This window comes from Lissotriton vulgaris, chromosome 3_1 (genome assembly GCF_964263255.1).
Source record: "Lissotriton vulgaris chromosome 3_1, aLisVul1.2, whole genome shotgun sequence".
NCBI lineage: Eukaryota > Metazoa > Chordata > Amphibia > Caudata > Salamandridae > Lissotriton > Lissotriton vulgaris.
In genome coordinates, this window is record NC_141689.1 from 1154247799 (window position 1) to 1154267611 (window position 19813).

The 19813-nt window shown below is 44.0% G+C and overlaps 1 protein-coding gene across 1 annotated transcript in view; it reads right to left on the bottom strand.

Moving 5' to 3' along the window:
• The window catches only part of LOC147727601 (protein NipSnap homolog 3B-like), a 516955-nt gene that overhangs the window by 225195 nt on the left and 271947 nt on the right, over nt 1-19813 (bottom strand). Inside the window, exon 3 of the mRNA XM_086961631.1 lies at nt 9894-10049. Coding sequence (XP_086817757.1) covers nt 9894-10049 — 156 coding nt within the window. The remainder of the gene's footprint in view (nt 1-9893; nt 10050-19813) is intronic.

Below are 19813 nucleotides of genomic sequence, written 5' to 3' on the forward strand. Positions count from 1 at the left end.
AATTCTAGCAAAATGGTCTTTCTCTCACCAAGATGAAAGTCAGAGTGAGGAAATAAGGAGGGGTTTACATGATTTGGGGAAAGCAAAAGTTCTGAACCAATGAAAAGTGTTATTTTTAGGTCACATGACCTAGTCATACATCATTTGGAAACCAAAAGTGAAATGAACCAATGAAAAGTTTGATAAACAAGTCACATGACCTGTTCCGCTTACGTTACGCGGCGCGCGCCGCGTCCCAGATCGCTTCCGGTTCGCGGTCCCGAGCACTTCCGGGAGCGCTAACGCGGCGCGTCATTAGACGCATTACGCGATAACGTGATACGTCGCGCTTCCGCGACGCGTCACAGTTCCGCTAACGTAACGTTGACCGGTTCGCGGACTAGATCGCGGCATCAAGATGAGCTAACGGAAAGCTTCCCGGTTCGCGAACTAGAAGCGAAGAAAAAAAAAATTTAAAAAAAAATTATCAATAAACATCTAAATATATTTTGGGATTTAAAGAAGAATACATTTTACAGCTACAGATGTTAGCTTTTAAAAAACCAATGAAATTCACAGAAAAAACCATAGGTTATAGACCATATATAGTTAGGGATTTGCATTTAAAAAACCATTGAAATTCAATGAAAAAACCATAGGTTATAAACCATATATAGTTAGGGATTCGCATTTACAAAACCTTATTTTACTCGCATAAAACCATTGAAATTCCATATATAGTTAGATGCGCTAACTATATATCGCGCACCCGCAATCCACTGCTGATGATGTCACATATTACATCATTCATGACATGGTCAGTGACATCACTGATGACATCACTGATGACATCTCAAATGATATCACTGATAACATCACTGATGACATCTCATTTGACATTACTGATCACATCAATGATGACATCATTCATGTGATAATACGATTAACCTCTTCAGACTCTAATATAACCTTAGATACACTCAGAGTAAACAGACACTCACAGACTGTCACTCATCCATGGAATTACTCACACACCTAGTCAGTCATGCAAAGAATCAATCACACCTCCATTTCCTCAACTATACAGTTATACACACCTTACTTATTCAAACATATTCTAACACATATTTACTCTCTTATACAATCACTGATACAAGTTTTCAATGATCCATGCAGCCACTCACACATTCACTGGCTCTTATGCACAGTAATTTATATATGTCAACTCTCACATGTACTGTGTTTTACATATGTACTTACTTTGACATGTAGCACTGAGATATCCATTCACTCACCAATACACTCGTACACAGTCAACCACCCATACAGCTGTTTCCACATGCAGTTTTGAACCCATAGATCTAGTGAATCAACTGTTCACACATGTATGCACAGAGTCACACACCTCCCAGCCACCCCCACACACACACTCACTCTCCCATACAAATACTTGGACAACCAATCAATAACCCATATAGTTACTCATATAGCTACTTATCAACACATGCAGCAGTTTACAGAACAACAGACATAATAATGCACAAATTAAGACAGTTTAGTCACTAACCCATGCACTCAGTGAGACATATTTAATCACTCACTCATACAGTCAGTCATGCACCTACTAAATCCTTCATCCAAACACTTATACATCCACTCATTCTTCAATATGTAAGACATATTTACACTTTACAGAAACATACAGTCACTGGATGTTGTCATCAGTGATGTCATCAGTGATGTCACTGACCATGTCATGAATGATGTAATATGTGACATCATCAGCAGTGGATTGCGGGTGCGCGATATATAGTTAGCGCATCTAACTATATATGGAATTTCAATGGTTTTATGCAAGTAAAATAAGGTTTTGTAAATGCTAATCCCTAACTATATATGGTTTATAACCTATGGTTTTTTCATTGAATATATATATATATATATATATATATATATATATATATATATATATATATATAGAGCAATATCTGTTCCCAGTTGAGACCACAGAAGTAACGGACCACCACACGACTTGCAGAGTGTCACAGCGAACTTTTATTATCCATTTGTCAGCAGTTCAGGTAGGCATGACGCGTTTCGGGCAGGGACTGCCCTTGATCACATAACGGAAATGCAGTTAGTGTCACTTTAAATAGAGCACACACTCGTTTTTTTCTTTCTATAGTAACACCACGTGTTCAAAAACATAGAAAACAGACTTTTTTAACGTGTTGGGTGTTTTACATGTGCACAAGAAATTGCAACTTTGCCAGCATAGATATAAATTATAGCAGCATAATTCATATTGCACTTAAAATAGAGATTCTTTCAATATAGTTCAATTTTGCAACGAACATATGACCGCTTAAATGCGTATTGACGTGTACCAATTTTAAACCAATGACATGATACTTGAAAACCCTATAATACAACTATTGTATCTTGTAAGTAGTAATCCAGTTAATAAAACCTTTTGCAATCAATAAATAACATATAAATATGTTAAAATAGTAAAAAGTACCTTCAATGAATAAAAGGTCAATTAATAATTTACATAAATAAATATTATGTTAAAAATGTTTGTGCAAAATGGCAATTTATCATATAACTGGCTATAACGTAGCTGATATGTAATAAAGTAAATACACTGGCTCATAAAAGTGGCACGCCTAAAGGTCACGTTGCTTGTAAAAAAGATTACTATTCATAAAGTGCTAATGCTGAACTGATACAATTAGGATAGAGCCTCTACCCTTGAGCCGCTGGTTCCTAAAGCAATAGATGACCAGATGTATTCAAAGTCAACTTCCAGTTATAAAGTGCTGAGTGAAATGAGTGCAACCAAGATAGTGTAAAAGGTTTAAAAAGCATAGTGATACTGGGGAGAGATAAAAAATCACAGGTTCAGTAAATATAGCTCAAGGATATTGATAAATAGTTCATTCAATCTTGTACTGTAATTATCTGGACTACTTGCGATATAGTAGACACAAGTGACATAACTAATTTGATTGGTGGATGGGGTACAGGATACAGTAATTATAGTTACAGGAAGGTGTGCATGTCCTCCCTGTCATTAAGGCCGTTAGGATGCTTAGAATCAAGGTTAAGGATATGTCTAGTCTCTAACTGCCTTAGAGCCTTGTCTCTGTCCCCACCACGCTTTGGTACCGGTGCCTGATCAATAACAAAGTAAGTGAGACAATCTACGTCTTTGTTGTGGCTCACTTTAAAATGTCGGGCTACCGGGTATGCCGGGTCACTGTGGATGATGGCACGAATGTGTTGCAGGATGCGCATATGTACGGGATTTTTCGTACTGCCAACATAACGTAAGCCGCAGGTACACGTGAGAACGTAGATGGCGTACTCAGTGCGGCAGTTATATTTACCTCTAATTGATTGTGCTTTGTTTTTAAAGGGGGTATTGTAAGTGGCAGTGCTGGCTCCAAAGTTGCATGCCCTACATGTGGCACATTTGCGAAATCCATTACTGGAGGGCATCCATGTTTTTATACTAGTAGACCCAGTGGAGATCTCTTTGGATAAGAGATTCCCTATGTTTTTTGATTTTCTAAATGTCACGCTAGGATGTTCTAATAACGTGTTTTTTAGAATAGGGTCTGTAAGAACGATGGGCCAATTCTTTTTCATGATATTGCGTATTTTGCGCTCCTGTCTACTGTAAGTGGTGATCAGTCTTGGGGAACTATTGTCATCTGCTGTACTGAGATCTACCTCAGTGGTGCTAGGCAACAGGGTGGATCTCGATCTTTCATTAGTTTTACTCATAGCTTTGTCAAGGATGTCCTCGCTATACCCTCTTGCTCGCATGCGTTCTAAGCATGACCGGCTACAGATGTTAAATTGTTCCGGCGTGCTGCAAATGCGTTTAAGGCTCAGCAACTCACCATAGGGTATGCTGGCAATTAGGTGGCGTGGATGAGCACTAGATGCATGTAATATTGCATTTCCAGCAGATGGTTTTCTATATGCTGTAGTGGTTAGTGTCTCATCAGTTATCAGTATTTGGACATCTAAAAATTCGAGCATAGTGTCACTCATGTTTGAAGTGAAGTGTAAATTAAACTCATTGGTATTCAGAAGTTCAACAAACTCCAAAGCACTCTGCATATCACCCTTCCAAATAACAAAAACATTGTCTATATAACGAAGCCATGAGATAACATTATTATCAAATATAGTTTTGTGTTCCTTCATGAGGACCTGCTTTTCCCAAAACCCTACATGCAAGCATGCGTAGCTTGGAGAAAAGCAGGCCCCCATGGCCACCCCTTGCTTTTGTCTGTACAGTTCCTTCTCAAATGAAAAGTAATTGTTATTTAAGCACCATGAAATGAGGGAAATCAACATTTTGTTATGCATAGCATATTCGGCAGGACGTGTATTTAAGAAATGTTCCACACCACGTAAACCACATTCGTGACGTATACTAGTATAGAGAGACTCTATATCTAGAGTTAATAAAATCCATTCCTTTGACCAGGTTATGTCACTGAGGTGCCGTAAAAAATCACCAGTGTCTTTTAGATAAGAGGGCATAGTTCTTACCAGGTCCTGTAAGTAGAAGTCAATGTATGAGCCCACATTTTCCGACATACTTCCTATCGCCGAAATTATAGGGCGTCCAGGAACCGGAACAGTGTTCTTATGAATTTTTGGTAGTAAATATAGATAGGGCAACCTTGGGTGGGTGTTAAACAGGAACTTATGCTCGTCATTTGATAGCAGTCCCTCAGATTTCCATTTGGATAATTCTTTTTTTAAATTTTCCTTTGCTTTGTTGTATTTACTCCACGTTGTCAATTCATAACACTCATTGTTATTTAATTATCTTTTGGCTTCCAAATCATATTGTTGTTTCGGCCACAGGACCACATTGCCCCCTTTGTCAGATTTTTTGATAATGACAGAAGCATCCTTGGCTAGCTTGTCTGTTAATTTATTTAGAGCAATTTGTCGTTGATTGAGGGTAACATTTTTATTGCGACTGATGGAACAATTCAATTCTTTTATTTCCTCCACGACGCGATCATGAAAAACGTCGATTGCGTCCTTTGGCATCAGAGGAATAAAAGCAGACTTGGGTTTGAAAGGGCTCTCCCCTGCACCCTTCTGTAGTAAGTTCAATTCCCTTACTTTTGCTTGTGTGGGTGCCTGGGAATTTAATTCATCCTCATTATTCAAGCCATGTAGAGCCCATAACGCTGGTATTTCTCCAACTAACAAGCCAGAGGGGTTAGAGGCTTCCTGCTTGTTCTGTTTGTTTTCCCCTAGATCTTTGAGGGCATGAAATTTTTTGAGTTTTAACTTCCTGATGAAATGATATATATTCACTGAAAAAAACATAGGTTTCACACCAGTTATAGTTAGCTGGAAATTTTACTGACATAAAACCATTGAAATTCCCACGTTATAGTTAGTTGGACTCACTATAACTTGCGCGCCTGCAATGCACTGCTGATGACGTCACATATTACATCACTCATGACATGGTCAGTGACATCACTCATGACGCTCCCCCGCGCAAATCAAAAAAAAAATTTTTTTTCACCCGCGGGGCCCTTTTATAGCCCCCACATCAAACCTAGGGGGTCAAGGGGGGTCTACTCTGCCCCCTTATGGTCATTTCCCCCTTTGTTTTTCCCACCTCTTGTGTCTCGATCCTACCGAGACACAAGATGGCGGCCGCTCCGGAATGTTTCGAATGTTTACAGACACCCGTGAGATCCGCTTTCCGTGCGCACCTCGCATGGCGCGCCCAGAGCGCTCCCCCGTGCGCGTACCGGGGCGCTGCCAGAGATATATATATTTTTTTTTAACCTAAATTACTCATAATCCACTGGAGCACATATCTTGAGACATAGCAAAGGCACATCGGGCTACCAGTCCCTACAATTTTGCCAAGTTTGGTGGAAATCCATTCAGCCGTTCGGGCTAAAAGTGAGGTCGACCGCCCTATGGAAATTAACATGGGGAAAACAAGTTTTGGGACCCCCTTTTATCTCAGCCCCCGCTTGACGAATCCCCCCCAAACTTTAATGGAAGGACCGGAGCGCCGCGAGGCAAATTTGAGGAAATTCTCAGGCAGATTCCTCAACCGGCGCCAAAGTTATTCACCATAGAATGTTGAGATTTTGCATTGAAAATAATCCTAACTATAACTACCTACTGTCGACCGCCAGTAGGTTATATATATATATTAGCTTTTTCTTCTCAAAAAAATGATGTATCAAACGTTGGTTGTAATATTCCAAAAATCTTTTACAGATTCTTTAAAAATATACCTATGATCTCTTAATTTGAATGATACTCTCTAAAGATAATAATTTTGAGAGCCCATTGACCCCAGTCATCACTATTTGCACAGTTGTTACATTTCAGTTTTGATTAATTAGCTTTTTAGCTAACATAACTGCTTTTTGCATCCACATTTTTACTTCTGAGTTGTAATCAGGTAGATCGGGTATATTGTTAAATATTATTAGGTTTTATAAAATGCAAATATCTATACCCACAATCAGGCCAATTTTCTCTTTACTAATTCCCAAAAATTAATTAGCATATGTTTGTAACTCCTAATTGAAAAGACAATCTTCCAAATGTATAAAAATCTATAGGCATACTTTCTGTTTTTTTCAGGTGTTCAGTGGAATCAAAAACACAACTTCTGCTGTGCTAATTTGCCAGATGTTGACCTCAAATTTCACTATCAGATAGAGCCCTTTCCCATTCTTCCTTGGTGCTTCCTAATCCATGCTCTTCTGCCTAGTTATTTCAGCATTTAGAGAAGATTTGCATAGGTGATTGACCTATTTTTCTGTTTAAGTTTAAACTAGACCATAAATCACTAAGTATCCTCTTTGTTCTACCCCTTTTCTTTCTTGAACTTCCATTTTTAGTGTGAGATAGTGAACATATTTTATTTAGGTTTGAGAATCACCATATTCTTGTTCCAAGAAGAAATTATCTAATCTTTGTGATACCTTGTTCTATTTTCCCACTTTAAGATCCTTTCATTTAGTGGCTTCTTTTACTGTAGTAGTTTCTAAACTACCCATTACAGTTTCACTAATGTCTTCATGCTCTGATGGCTTTCCATCAGTCTGGGCCTGGGTTCTCTGTGTAGGTGGCTTTAATTGGTCAGATAGCATATGCATTGTCAGTTCATAACACTTCTACAACTATGATAAAAATGGCAATAAGCTAACAATTATCCACGTAAAAAGATTTTCAAACTAAAGAAATTATGAACTAAAAACACATGAATTAAAAAGATCTCTCAGGGAGCTGAAGCTAAGCCACCACATAAAGTACACGTTATCGCCAAATGTGTTCTATAGCTGTGATATTGGTCAATAAACTGTGAAAAATAACTTATGTTTATTTATAGGGCAATCAGAAATAATTAATCAACAGTCTATGCATGACTACAAACCTCCCACAGAAATAGAAATATCTTACAGAGAAGGAGAAGCTCCAATCTTTGTAATGCAAGGACCGAATTGTCTTTCTAAGCCGACGCCATGTTGGTAGGATTTTAAATCCCTAGTTAGAAATAGGACTAACACATTCATCTAAGGTGTTACAAGTTGGCCCCATATTGTGAGGGTTAAACTCCTCACAAAAGAGGGGAGTAGCAATATAAAACAACAGCATATCTATGTGTAATAATATTTACAATTCTCTCATAATATCTCACCAAAGAGGAGAGTCCTCCAATCTTAGTGATGTGAGGACCGTATTGTCACGCTAGAGCAGCACTAATTTGTTGCATTTTAAAAAAAACCCTGATCCAAAAGGACTAACACTTTCATTTAATGTTTCTATAAAAGCACCATATTATATCGGTTAACGCTCCTTGTGAGGAAGAAGAGTGACATGACACAGCATCATATCTAAAAAAATTGATGTTTCCCTGAATTACAACATAATACCCAGAACTAATAGGTTCCATTTCATCAGTTTCAAAACTGAAATGGTGTTCCACGTTGGCACCATAGTATGTACGAAATGTACTTTGTGCTTAGCAATTAATGAATAGTAGTGGCGTCCCAAGTCAGCAACATATTGTAATGATTAATATCAATTATAAGATGGATGGCAATATAGAAAAGTTTTCTAATATTATTATCATTTAGACTAATGCTCTTGTACTGAAAACCTCCATTGTGGTGCAGTATGAAATCACAAATCATTTACATTTGTAAAAGTTTGATTTGATCCCGAGAATTCTATGTAAGTAAAAAGGGTGATGAATAAAATGCCCCCAAAATGCAAAAGTTTAAGAAATACTACACTAGTTCCAAAACAAAGTTAACCAATACCAAAAGCATGCAAGGATAAATATTAGAATGAGGCAAATATTGCAGACATCATGTGAATGCTATTTTCAAATATTTTCAAGGTAACATATGTGTCACCAAGTTAAGAGACAACTGCTAGTATGCTATGTAGAATACTATGTAAGATCAAGATTTTGAAAATACTATTTTATTGGTGGGTGTCAAGGTATAGTATAATCACTTACATTCATATAATATTCTCAGAGAATACAAAATAAGAGAATATATAATCACGAATATTCAAGCATAATTCAAAATATACCTAATCACGAATCATCAGAAATAGAACATAGGGACCTGAAAATTCATATTAACTGGTAATCAAGTAAAGAATAGTAACACATTATGGATCACCAAGAAAAGAGTGCAGTTTGTGATCAATATTGAGCACTTCTATGACAACTTTAAATTTTATAATCCGTAGTGCTCATGTTTACCCAGTTTCAATTCTCTTTTACCTCTTCTGGAGTCCATCATCACCATCTACAGGCCATGAAACTGGAACCTGCATTGAGTATCTTGCATTTTGCATTCAAGACTATGCATTGCAAAAGGAATTTTGAAATCTCCCTGTTTAAGTGCACTGAAAAGTTCTGAAAGTCTCTAGCGTAAGGGCTGATAGTACTACCAACATATATCTTGTGGCATTTACACCGCAAAACAAATATCACAAGTTTAGTACCAACATTTATATTATATTATTCTTGATTTCAAAGATTGGACTATTATTGAAGCAAAAAGATGTTACAGTAGGCTTTGCTAGAGTACAGATAGGACAATGACCACATTTATAAAAACATTTGTGACCGTTGATCACCAAGGTATAACGCTTGAAGCACTGGGACAACTGGGAATAATAATGTTTCTTCAGGATTGTCCTTTGTGAAAAGTAATACTTGTGGAGAAGTGTGGCTCAATGGTTAGAGGAGGCATACCCGGAAGCTGAGGTCTGACCTGGGACCAGGGTTCAATTCCTGACGCGGCAGGGTCTGAGCCCAAGTGTCCACGGACTCGATAATTCTCACTTTGGTGCCTACTCGGATCACGGGTTCACACTCTGCAACTCTGGGCAATAGCTATACCAATACCACACCACCAACAACACGTGACCACAGTAGTAATATCATCACTACTAATAGAATCACCAAATCTTTCAGTACCACCTCCAAGCATTGGCAAAGCAAATAGAGCCTTCTATATTATGATATTATATGGAAACATCATTTCGGCATGCATGTGTCTGCATGAGTTGTATATTTAAAGCCAGAGCTAATGATTTTGCCATTGCTTGTTAAGCTACTCTGACCATGTAACTTAAAGTAAAGTACGGGGAATGAGAGCCTGAGGGGGGGGAGCACAATGTTTACACATACTAATGATGCTGGTGTTATAAAATCACCAGCTGAAAAAAGTGTCATAGAGAGAGGGATTTTTAAATGGCATAACCTGTGACTAGGGTTTCTTACGCTCTTATTTATACAGGCAAATATATTCTACAGAAAAATATCAATTTAGCAAAATATGTGAAAAGTCACTGCATATACTCACCCTTCTCTGAGGTCTTTCCAAGCTGACTCCAAGGCATGATGTAAGCAATCTCAACATCCATTTTGTCGAGGAATGTTGCTAAAGTAGACACAACATCTTGCCAGGCTTTATCTTGTTGCAGCGCAGTGTTCACTCTCTTTCGGTGCTCAAAACTGTCTGTGTTGGTGGGGTACAAAATCGAGCAATGCATCAACTACCAAAATGTCCTACACAATACAATTTGCACTTGAAGGAATTGCCACTATGGCCAAATCTACTGTTAAATTAAACTTCTGAGGCTCCACAATAGGGGAAATAGAAGTTGTATGCTAGGCATGCAGCGAAGATCCTCCCTAACAAAAATAATACACTTAACATCATATGTGCCCAAGCTGAAAATAAAACGCTTTTATGGGCATCTTCTAAGGAACTTACCTGTTTTAGGAAGGCAGGGCATTCACGAGAAGAAGTGTGCTGTGTCAAGAAACCCTATTCAGAATGGTGGACACTATGGGGCAGATTTACAATTACTGGCGCATCCCTGCATATCAGCAGGGATGCGCCAGTAATTGTGCGCTGCAGCACCGCCACCCTGGATGCTCCGCATTTACAATGTCGCGCACCATGGGGCAAAAACGTAAAAGCGGCGCATTGCTGTAGTTGCGTTGCAAGCGCGACGCAGCTCCAGCAATGCTCTGGGGGCCTCTATCTCCACAATGCTGCACCAATCCTTACTCCTGCTTCAGGCAGGCGCAGGGTTTTGATGCAGCATGGGCCCAAAAGTGACTGAGTGAAATCTTGTAGATTTCACTCAGCCACTTTTGAGAGGCGTTCCAGCGCCGGAACGCCCCCCCCCTGCGATGGAACGCCTCCTTCTGGTGCAGGGCTTTACAATGTGACGCATCTGGGAGATGCGTCACGTTGTAAATACCCCGCACCATGCGCATCTTTTGCGCCACCGCAGCGTCACAAAAGTGATGCAACGGTGGCGTAGAATAGGCGCAAGGGGCTTGTAAATCTGCCCCCATATACATGTGGTGATGCTTACATAGAAGAGACATCTGTTCGAAATTACGATACAGGATTAAACTTTCTATTCAGTGCCCAATCATGAAGCCAAATGCATTTGCTCATGTAATACGATGTAGTGGATTCTTGCCTACCGACTTTCTTTACTTCTAACGTCATTGTTGAGCTCTAAGATCAACACTTGGGTGAAGGTTCAAACTGAATGAGGCTTTACCCGTCATGGTCTGATTTTGTTAGTGATAGACATATTGACTGATGACAAAGCAGCTTATCAATATTGTAAGCGTGGCAGAAAGTTATAGGGAACCTTCTAAAGTAATATTGCGTGTTTCGGATAAGGTTTTTGAGTTTGCACTAGAGGCATTTCAATTATGTTTTGTTTGATTCCAGTGGAACCTTTATGAAATTGGCTAGGACATTATGCAATTTTAGTTTGATGTGTGTGGTGCAGATTATTACAACTGGTGTGCACTTGTAATATGGCGGCCGGGATGTTCATCACGCTGTGACGGGGTAACCCATCCACAAAACTCTAAATCCGGCCCATATTTTCAAAAAAGTGGGTTTCATTTGAAAGGGCTGGGAAAAAGCCTTAAATAGTTTATGGTGTTAGAAGAACCCAGATAATCCCAGGTCAGCGCTATCGATGGTTTCTCTTTCATGTAAGAACCATCTTGGCTTACAGTGTCTAAACATACACATTTTAAATCATTTTTCCTCGATATCCCAAAGGGAAGGGAAAGCCAATCAAAAATAAATATATCTTTTTGCACTTTAAGTACTTATCCCTACTAGAAACCTCGAAAATACCAGGAAAACAGATATGGGAAAGTTTGAACCTATGATGTTCTTGATATTTAAGAGGAGGTTAAGCGTCCAACCTTTAGCAAGAAGACCCTATGAACAATATCCCTGCTTCACTCTAATAGCTGTAGCACAGCCAAACCTGGGAGTTTTAAGGCTACTTCAGAAAACATTAGCCATGCATCCATCATTCATATTTCGCACCATGTAATATCTTAGGTACAGTCTTACTGACAACAACCTTTTAGAGTGCAATCAATGTAAAGCTACCATATATTTTCTTATAACAAGATATCTGAAAGAAACAGGGTAGTATTAGATTCCTTACCTTAGAATATCCCCAGGCGTCAGACTGGATCCGGAAGTTTTCGCGAAGCAGTACCCTTGCACGTCGGCAGGCGTTGTCTTCGGCTCCGTGCCCGTCGTTGGCGTCGTGGGTGCTGTGATGATGTCGTCGGAGTACTTAGACGCAGCCTCTGCGCGCTGACGTCAGTTCTTCTTTTTTCCGCGCCAGCAGCGCAGATCCGGAAAAAGTGGTACCTTAGTCACTTTTTGACGAAACTTTTTTGTGATCTCTTTTGATCCTTTTTTTCGAGTCTTCGACTCCGAACAGGGCTGGTAGGGATGCCAGGTTTCAAGCCCTGTGGGGACCGGAACCGACTGATGTCAGTCACCGACCCTCACCGCCGGTGCCTCCACTGTCAGTCGATCATGACGAGAAGACCTGCTCCGACTGCCGGGCCCCGACTACGAAAGCCAGGTGGGAGCGGTCCCGCAAGCGGCTCGAACTCCGGCAGTCGCCCCCGCGCCGCGAGAGGTCCCGGTCCGGACGGAGGTTGAGGGACAGGTCGCGGGGTCGGAGCCATCATAGCTCCGGGAGTCGCCATACCTCCTCAGGTTCGAAGTCGTCAGGTAAGCACAAGAAGTTGAAGAGACGTCATCGCTCTTCTGACTCCCCCCGACGCTTGCGTGACGCGGCCGGGGGTTCGGGTGACACCGCCCACGCGGCTCCGTCGGAATCGTGGGCGTCGCGACCTGCCCCATATCCTCTGGTCCCTGGGCAGCAAGCGACGCCGGAGGAGATCGAGCGCTTCCTCATGGCCATCCGGACCCGTCTGGGGGCCCTAGCTAGTCGGATGCTTCAGCCCGACGTCGTCGGCGCCTTCGGGCCCATCGCCGCAGGGCCCCACTGGATCCGCTTCTGGATCCGGATCGTCACCGGTCGACTTGACGACCTCACCGGCGCCGGTCCCTCAGGTGTCACCTCTGGCACCATCCTCGGGCAGTGCCGTCCCCGATGCCTCCCTCGACCCGGCGCCGGAGCGGCGCCACTGGGCTCCGCTCTCGACGCTGCTTGGGGAGTTTTACTTCAATGAACCGGCCCCATCATTTGACAACCCAGATTATCAGAGGATGGGTGATGAGGAGTATTGGGAGGGGTCTGAGGACCCTCTGACACTTGAGTGTCAGTCCTTAGAGGACTGGACAGATCTTGGGGATGCCAGTGGTCTAGACACTTCACCAGACACTGGTTTTGTCTCACCTCCTACCGTGGCTATGGAGAAGGGGGCATCATTCAGTGTGGTGTTGACGCGGGTGGCCAAGGCCTTGGCCCTTAAGCTCCCCGTCGCGGCCGTGAGGACTAACCTCCTCACTGAGGTCCTTAAACCGCAGTCAAGCTCAGATGAGCCTCTGCTGCCGTTTAATGAGGCTTTAACTGACGTTCTGTTGGGCACCTGGTCCAGGCCCGCTACAGGACAGCCTGTAGATAGGAACGTGGCCAGATGCCACCGCCCGGCCCCGGGCGACCCTGCTTTTCTGTCCACCCACCCCACCCCAGAGAGCTTGGTCATCCAGGCCTCTAACTCCCAGACCGCATTCCCGTCGGCTCCGCCTGATTGGGAATCCAAGAGGTATGAGAATTATGGAAAGAAAATATTCCCCTCCCTTAGTTTGGGACTGCGGTCTTCCAATACTGCATGCCTCTTGGGCCGCTACACCCACTCCCTGTGGGACACGGTCGCAGACGTGCTGCCACAATGCCCGGCGGAGGTCAAGGCTAAACTCGCCCATGCCCTTGCGTAGGGTCGAGATGCGGCATGTTTTTCCATCCGGTGTGGACTGGATACCACCGACTCACTGGGCAGAGCAATGGCAACGACTGTGGCGATTCGTCGCCACGCCTGGTTGAGGTCCGCCAACTTTTCTGCGGATGTCCAGAATACACTCATGGGCATGCCGTTTGATGGCCGTCGCCTTTTCAGGGACAAGGCAGACATGCGCTTGAGCGCTTTAAGGACTCCAGGGCTACGGCCAAGTCCTTGAGCCTCTCGGCCCCGCGCCTGCAAATGGGTGCCTTTCGCTCCTTTTGTGGCTAAGGAAGGGGTGCTCCCACACGTGCTGCCAGCCACGCAACGCAGACTAACATCCAACGCGGTGGCGGCCATGGAAACCGTTGTGGTGGCGGTCAGGGACAACGGTGAAGCCAGTCCCCACCATCCCCCGCAGCATCCACCTCAAAACCTTCCTAGTCCGTGCTTTCAGGCCCAAGTGACGCCAGTGGGGGGCAGGGTTCGCCATCAACACTCCCACTGGTGCACTGTCACATCGGACAGGTGGATGCTGCAAATCGTCTGAAGGGGCTACTCCCTCCCCTTCGAGACGACCCCTCAAGCCATTCTACCAAAATACCACTGCGTATCGGGGGATCATTTGCGGCTTCTGCAGGAAGAAGTTACGGCCCTCTTGGCCAAGAGGGCCATCGAGCGCGTTCCTGGGCCAGAAGTAGGGTGTGGTTGCTACTCCCACTACTTCCTGGTACCCAAGAAGGGCAAAGGGGGCCTACACCCAATCTTGGACCTACGGAACTTCAACGGCTTCCTCCGGAAGGAGAAGTTCAAAATGCTGACACTGGCTCAGGTCTTGGCTGCCCTGGACCCAGGAGACTGGATGGTAGCGTTGGACTTGCAGGACGCTTATTTCCACATCCCCGTCCTGCCGGCCCACTCGCCCCAGACAGTCGTCAGCCACCTCCAGACGACGGCGGACCTCCTGCACCTGCTGGGGTTCTCCATCAACGTGCTGAAGTCACACCTGTGTCCCTCTCAAAAGCTCCTCTTCATCGGAGCGGTTCTCGACTCGGTGCAGTTTCGGGTTTATCCCCCCGAGCAGCAGGTTCGGGATATTCAGGCTCTGATTCCGATCTTTCAGCCTTTAACTCGAGTCTCGGTCAGGTCGACGCTGCGGCTTCTGGGTCTGATGGCTTCCTGCATCCTTCTGGTGCATCACGCCTGTTGGCGGATGCGGGCTCTGCAGTGGGACCTGAAGTTTCAGTGGGCCCAGCATCAGGGCAACCTGTGCGATCATGTCCTGATCTCGGAGGGCACTACGAGACAGCTGCAGTGGTGGCTCATGGACCGTGTTTGGGTCAGGGACAGATCCCTCTCCCTTCCCCAACCGGAGCACGTAGTTGTGACGGACGCGTCCCTCCAGGGCTGGGGAGGCCACATGGGAGTGGCGGAGATTAGAGGCCTCTGGTCTCCGGCGAAGTCCCGGCTCCATATCAACCTTTTGGAGCTGCGAGTGATTCGTCTTGCACTGAAGCATTCCTCCCCTCTGTCCGGGGGAGTGTAGTGCAGGTGTTCACGGATAGCACCACTGCCATGTGGTACTGCAACAAACAGGACGAGGTGGGGTCGTGGACCCTCTGCCAGGAGGCTCTGCACCTCAGGCAGTGGCTGGAACATCAGGGCGTGACCCTGGGGGTTCAACACCTGGCAAGTTCTCTGAATGTCAGGGTGGACGAACTCAGCCGCCGGTGCATGATGTATCACGAATAGCGTCTGAACTCGGACGTGGCGCAAGGTCTCTTTCTGCAGTGGGGAGCGCCTTGGTTAGATCTATTCACCACCGAAGAGAACACAAATGTCATCAGTTCTGCTCGTTGGAATTTCCAAGGCGGCACTCGCTCGGAGACGCTTTTCGTCTCGAGTGGAGTTGCGGTCTGTTGTACGCCTTTCCGCCTATACCACTTCTGCCCAGAGTGCTGAAGAAGATCAAGCGCGACCGGGCCCAAGTCATCCTTGTGGCTCTGGACTGGGCACAAAGGTACTGGTATCCTGAGCTACTCAGTATGTCTGTAGATCCCCCAGTTCGTCTACCTCTTCAGGAGGACCTTCTGTTGCAGCAGCAGGGAACGATCCTCCACCCGAACCTGTCCAGTCTCCACCTCAATGCTTGGAGATTGAGCGGCGACAGTTGAGGCCATTTGACTTGCTCCTGAAGTCTGTAATATTATTCATGCGGGCAAGGCGGTCGTCCACAAAGTCGGTATACGCCTGCAGGTAGAACAGATTTGTGGCATGGTGCACAGCAAAGGCTGTGGATCCTCTCTCTGCCCCTCTTTCTGAGGTTCTTCTCTTCCTTCTTTCTCTTGCCCAGCAGGGCTCTGCTCTGGGCACTATCAAGGGCTACCTTTCTGCCCTTTCAGCCTTTCTAAGGCTACCTGATCAACCATCTTTGTTCAAGTCCCCTATTGTAACTCGTTTTCTGAAGGACATCACACACACGTTTCCACCTTTTCCATTTGTGATGCCTCAGTGGGACTTGAACCTGGTTCTTACTTATCTGATGTGCGCTCCCTTTGAGCCACTTCACAACTGTCCTCTCCGCCTTCTTACTCTGAAGACTGCTTTCCTGGTTCCCATCACCTCTGCTAGGAGAGTGAGTGAGCGCCAGGCTCTTTCCTCCAAACCTCCATTCCTTTCTGTCCATCCGGAAAAGGTTGTGTTGCGGACTAGACCCTCTTTCTTGCCCAAGGTTGTCACAGCCTTCCACATCGGACAGTCTATCACCTTGCCCACCTTCTTTCCGCCTCCGCATCCCTCAAAAGAGGAAGAGCGGCTCCACCGCTTGGACCCAAAACGTGCACTCTCGTTTTATCTCGATCGCACTCGCCAGTTCCTGGTGGATGACCAAATCTTTGTTGGTTATGTGGGCGCTAAGAAGGGACAGGTACACAAGCGTACCATCTCTTGGTGGGTCGTGTTGTATATCAAGGCATGCTACTCGTTGGCTAAGAAGGAACCTCCTGTTGGGCTGAGGGCCCATTCCACTCGGGCCACAGCGGCTACTACTGCCCTGGGTCGGGGAGTTCCCTTGCAGACATTTGTCAGGCAGCTACGTGGGCCTGGCTGCACATGTTTGCAAGACACTACTGCCTGGACAGTCAAGTCCGGAGGGATGGCTTCTTTGGCCGTTCCGTCCTCCAGGACTTTCTGGTGTGATTATTGGTTTGCAGACCCACCACCGGGGTTGGTATTGCTGGGGTATCTATCCATCCTCCCCGTTTTGCGAACTGATATCTAGGGTTAAGGTCATCCCCTTTCAGGGCCCTAGTTTCAATGGCACCAGTGTTGGTTTTTAATATGGCTCTGCGTTTCTGGTGCAGAAAAGCTGTGTCTAAGAACTGACCTCAGCGCACGGAGGCGGCGTCTAAGTACCCCGACAACGTCATCACGGCGCCCACAACGTCGATGACGGACGCGGAGCCGCAGACGACGCCTGCCGACGCGCAAGGGTACTGCTACGCAAAAAAACTTGCGGATCCAGTCTGACGCCTGGGGATATTCTAAGGTAAGGAATCTAATACTAACTACTGTTTCTTACAGATATATTGTTACCAATGGTAAGTAACTTGTTCAATGCTTCCAAAATATTGAAGTTCTTTGTTTCCCACCAATGTGACTTCCAGGAAAGATTGCAGGTGAAATACAGCCCTAGGTATTATTATTCCACCTTCAATTTTGTTCCTTCTAGTCACCAGCAATGTTTATTTATTTTTTGAACCAAGTAGATAATCATATTTTTCTGTATATTTATTCTCAGTTTGGTAAAATCACAATATCCTATAGGAATTTAATTTTAAATAGAAAGATCATCAGCAAATAAACGCGAACCAATATACAAAGTTCCTACTTCGGGAGAAAAGGACAGAGATTTTGTAAAGATAATTAGGAAATAAGCTAATAATGGAGATAACAGCTGTAGGAGACAGCAAACAGCCTTGCTTCGAGGCGTTTCTAACAGGTGTTTCTTCTGCTAGTGTCCTATTCACCAAAACTTCCAGCCTCGCCTAGGTATCTGAGGGAGGAACGTGTGTAATGAAGAACACCCCCGAGGGAATGGCCTAACGTAAAGGTGTTAATCATATTTGAGTGTGAGTTACAGAACAAAAAGACTGCCTTGAAATATGCAAAAAGATATACATCTGAACAGGTAGTGACATTACTGGTTGTCTTGCCAAAACCGTCTTTAAAAGAAGAAGCCAAGCAAGAAGACTACAATTCCCATCACCCATCAGCCCAGGAAGTGGCATTGCTGGATCTGCCATTATCCACCTACACAGAAAATGACATCACTTAAGTTCCCAAATTCCATCTCGACAGAAAGTGACATTACTGTTTTTTTATGACAAAACTGTCTTTAAAGGACAAAGCCAAGCAAGAGGACTTCATTTCCAATCAACCATCAGTACAGGAAATGACATGATAGCACCAAGCACTGCATAACTGGTGAAGGGATCTACCCATCGAGCTGGTCACATGATCAATGGGATGTTTCCTAAGAATCCACATATCCAGGTAAAGGACATTCTGCCACTTATCTGGTCAGACCATTCTGCCATTTTTATTCAATATAGGACTAACAGTACCCGCCCCTCAAACTAGCAGAATGGGTAGCAACAGTTCGGTGAGAGCCTGGAAGAGGATCAATGAGCAGAATTTCCAGGTAACCTGGCCAAGTCTCAGCCAGAATATGGAGAGGATGTAGATAAAAATGCTAGCAGTTACAACTACTGGATGGAAATCAACAGATCACAATTAGCCCCCCTGATCACTGTACATTCAAAACAAAGCCACCGACTGCCCCGTGGTACTCGGACAGACTGAGGTACTGCAAATTAGGCTGTAAAAAACAGGAACGCATCTGAAGATGAGCCTATGATCCAGTGGGAGATCAAAAATATAAACGAACACTAAGTAAGTACAAGGAAATGATAAGGAGCAAACAAACGTTATATATCTCACAAAAAATATGTGTGCTAAAAATAACTCTAAGGAACTTTTTAGAGCCGCTGTGCCGCTTACTTCACCACCCATTCCTGAAATGACGCCATCTCAATTGTTGTGCAATCATATTGCTATGCACTTTGTGCATAAAGTGGAAAGCATCTTTAACAAAGTAGGTAGCAGTGTAACAAAGGATAAGCCTTCCATCCCTGTGAGGAAGTTGGCAGTAGAAAATTCCATTGAGGAATAGTGTTTTGAGAAATTTGAAGTCCTGGAAAAGGTGATAGTGGTAGTTATAATGGCTTATACGTATTCAGGATCACCAATCGACCCCTGTCCAGTGGTGGTAGTGAAAATGGCACAAGACCTAGTTGCCAATCACCTGACAAACATGTTCAATTATATCTTTAGGATCGGAGTTTTCCCTAAGATATGGAAAACTGCATCAATCTGGCCTATCCTAAAAAAACTATTTAGATCCAGAGGAAGTTAATAACTATTGCCCCATATCTCGCCTACCTTTTCCAGCCAAACTTCTAGTGAGGTCCATGAATAAACAGCTGGTGGAGTACCTCAATTTCCATAACTGCTTGGATGATACTCAACATGGATTCAGAACCTCGCACAGTACTGAATCAGCCCTGATTAAATCAGTTAAGGAAATAAGGATAGCTCTAGACAACGGAGGGAAGGCTGCACTTATTTTAATAGATCTATAGCGGTCTTCGATACGGTCCACCATACCATTTTGGTGGACAGATTAGCAGCAAAAGGGGTCAGGGATCAGCTCTCTCCACCTGCTTAAATCATTTTTAGAAGATAGGACACATTTGCGGCTATGGGCCAGTTTGAATCTGATTCCTTTCATCTCCCTTGTGGTGTGCCACTTGGCTCCTCAGTTAGCCTAACTATTTTTTATCTCTACATAGTTGCATTGTCCCAGTCATAAAATGTTTGGCTTCGACCTAACTTCGTATGCTGATGATATGCAAATTGTTGTAGCAGTAAAGAACCATTCGCATTCCGTTAGCAAGCAAT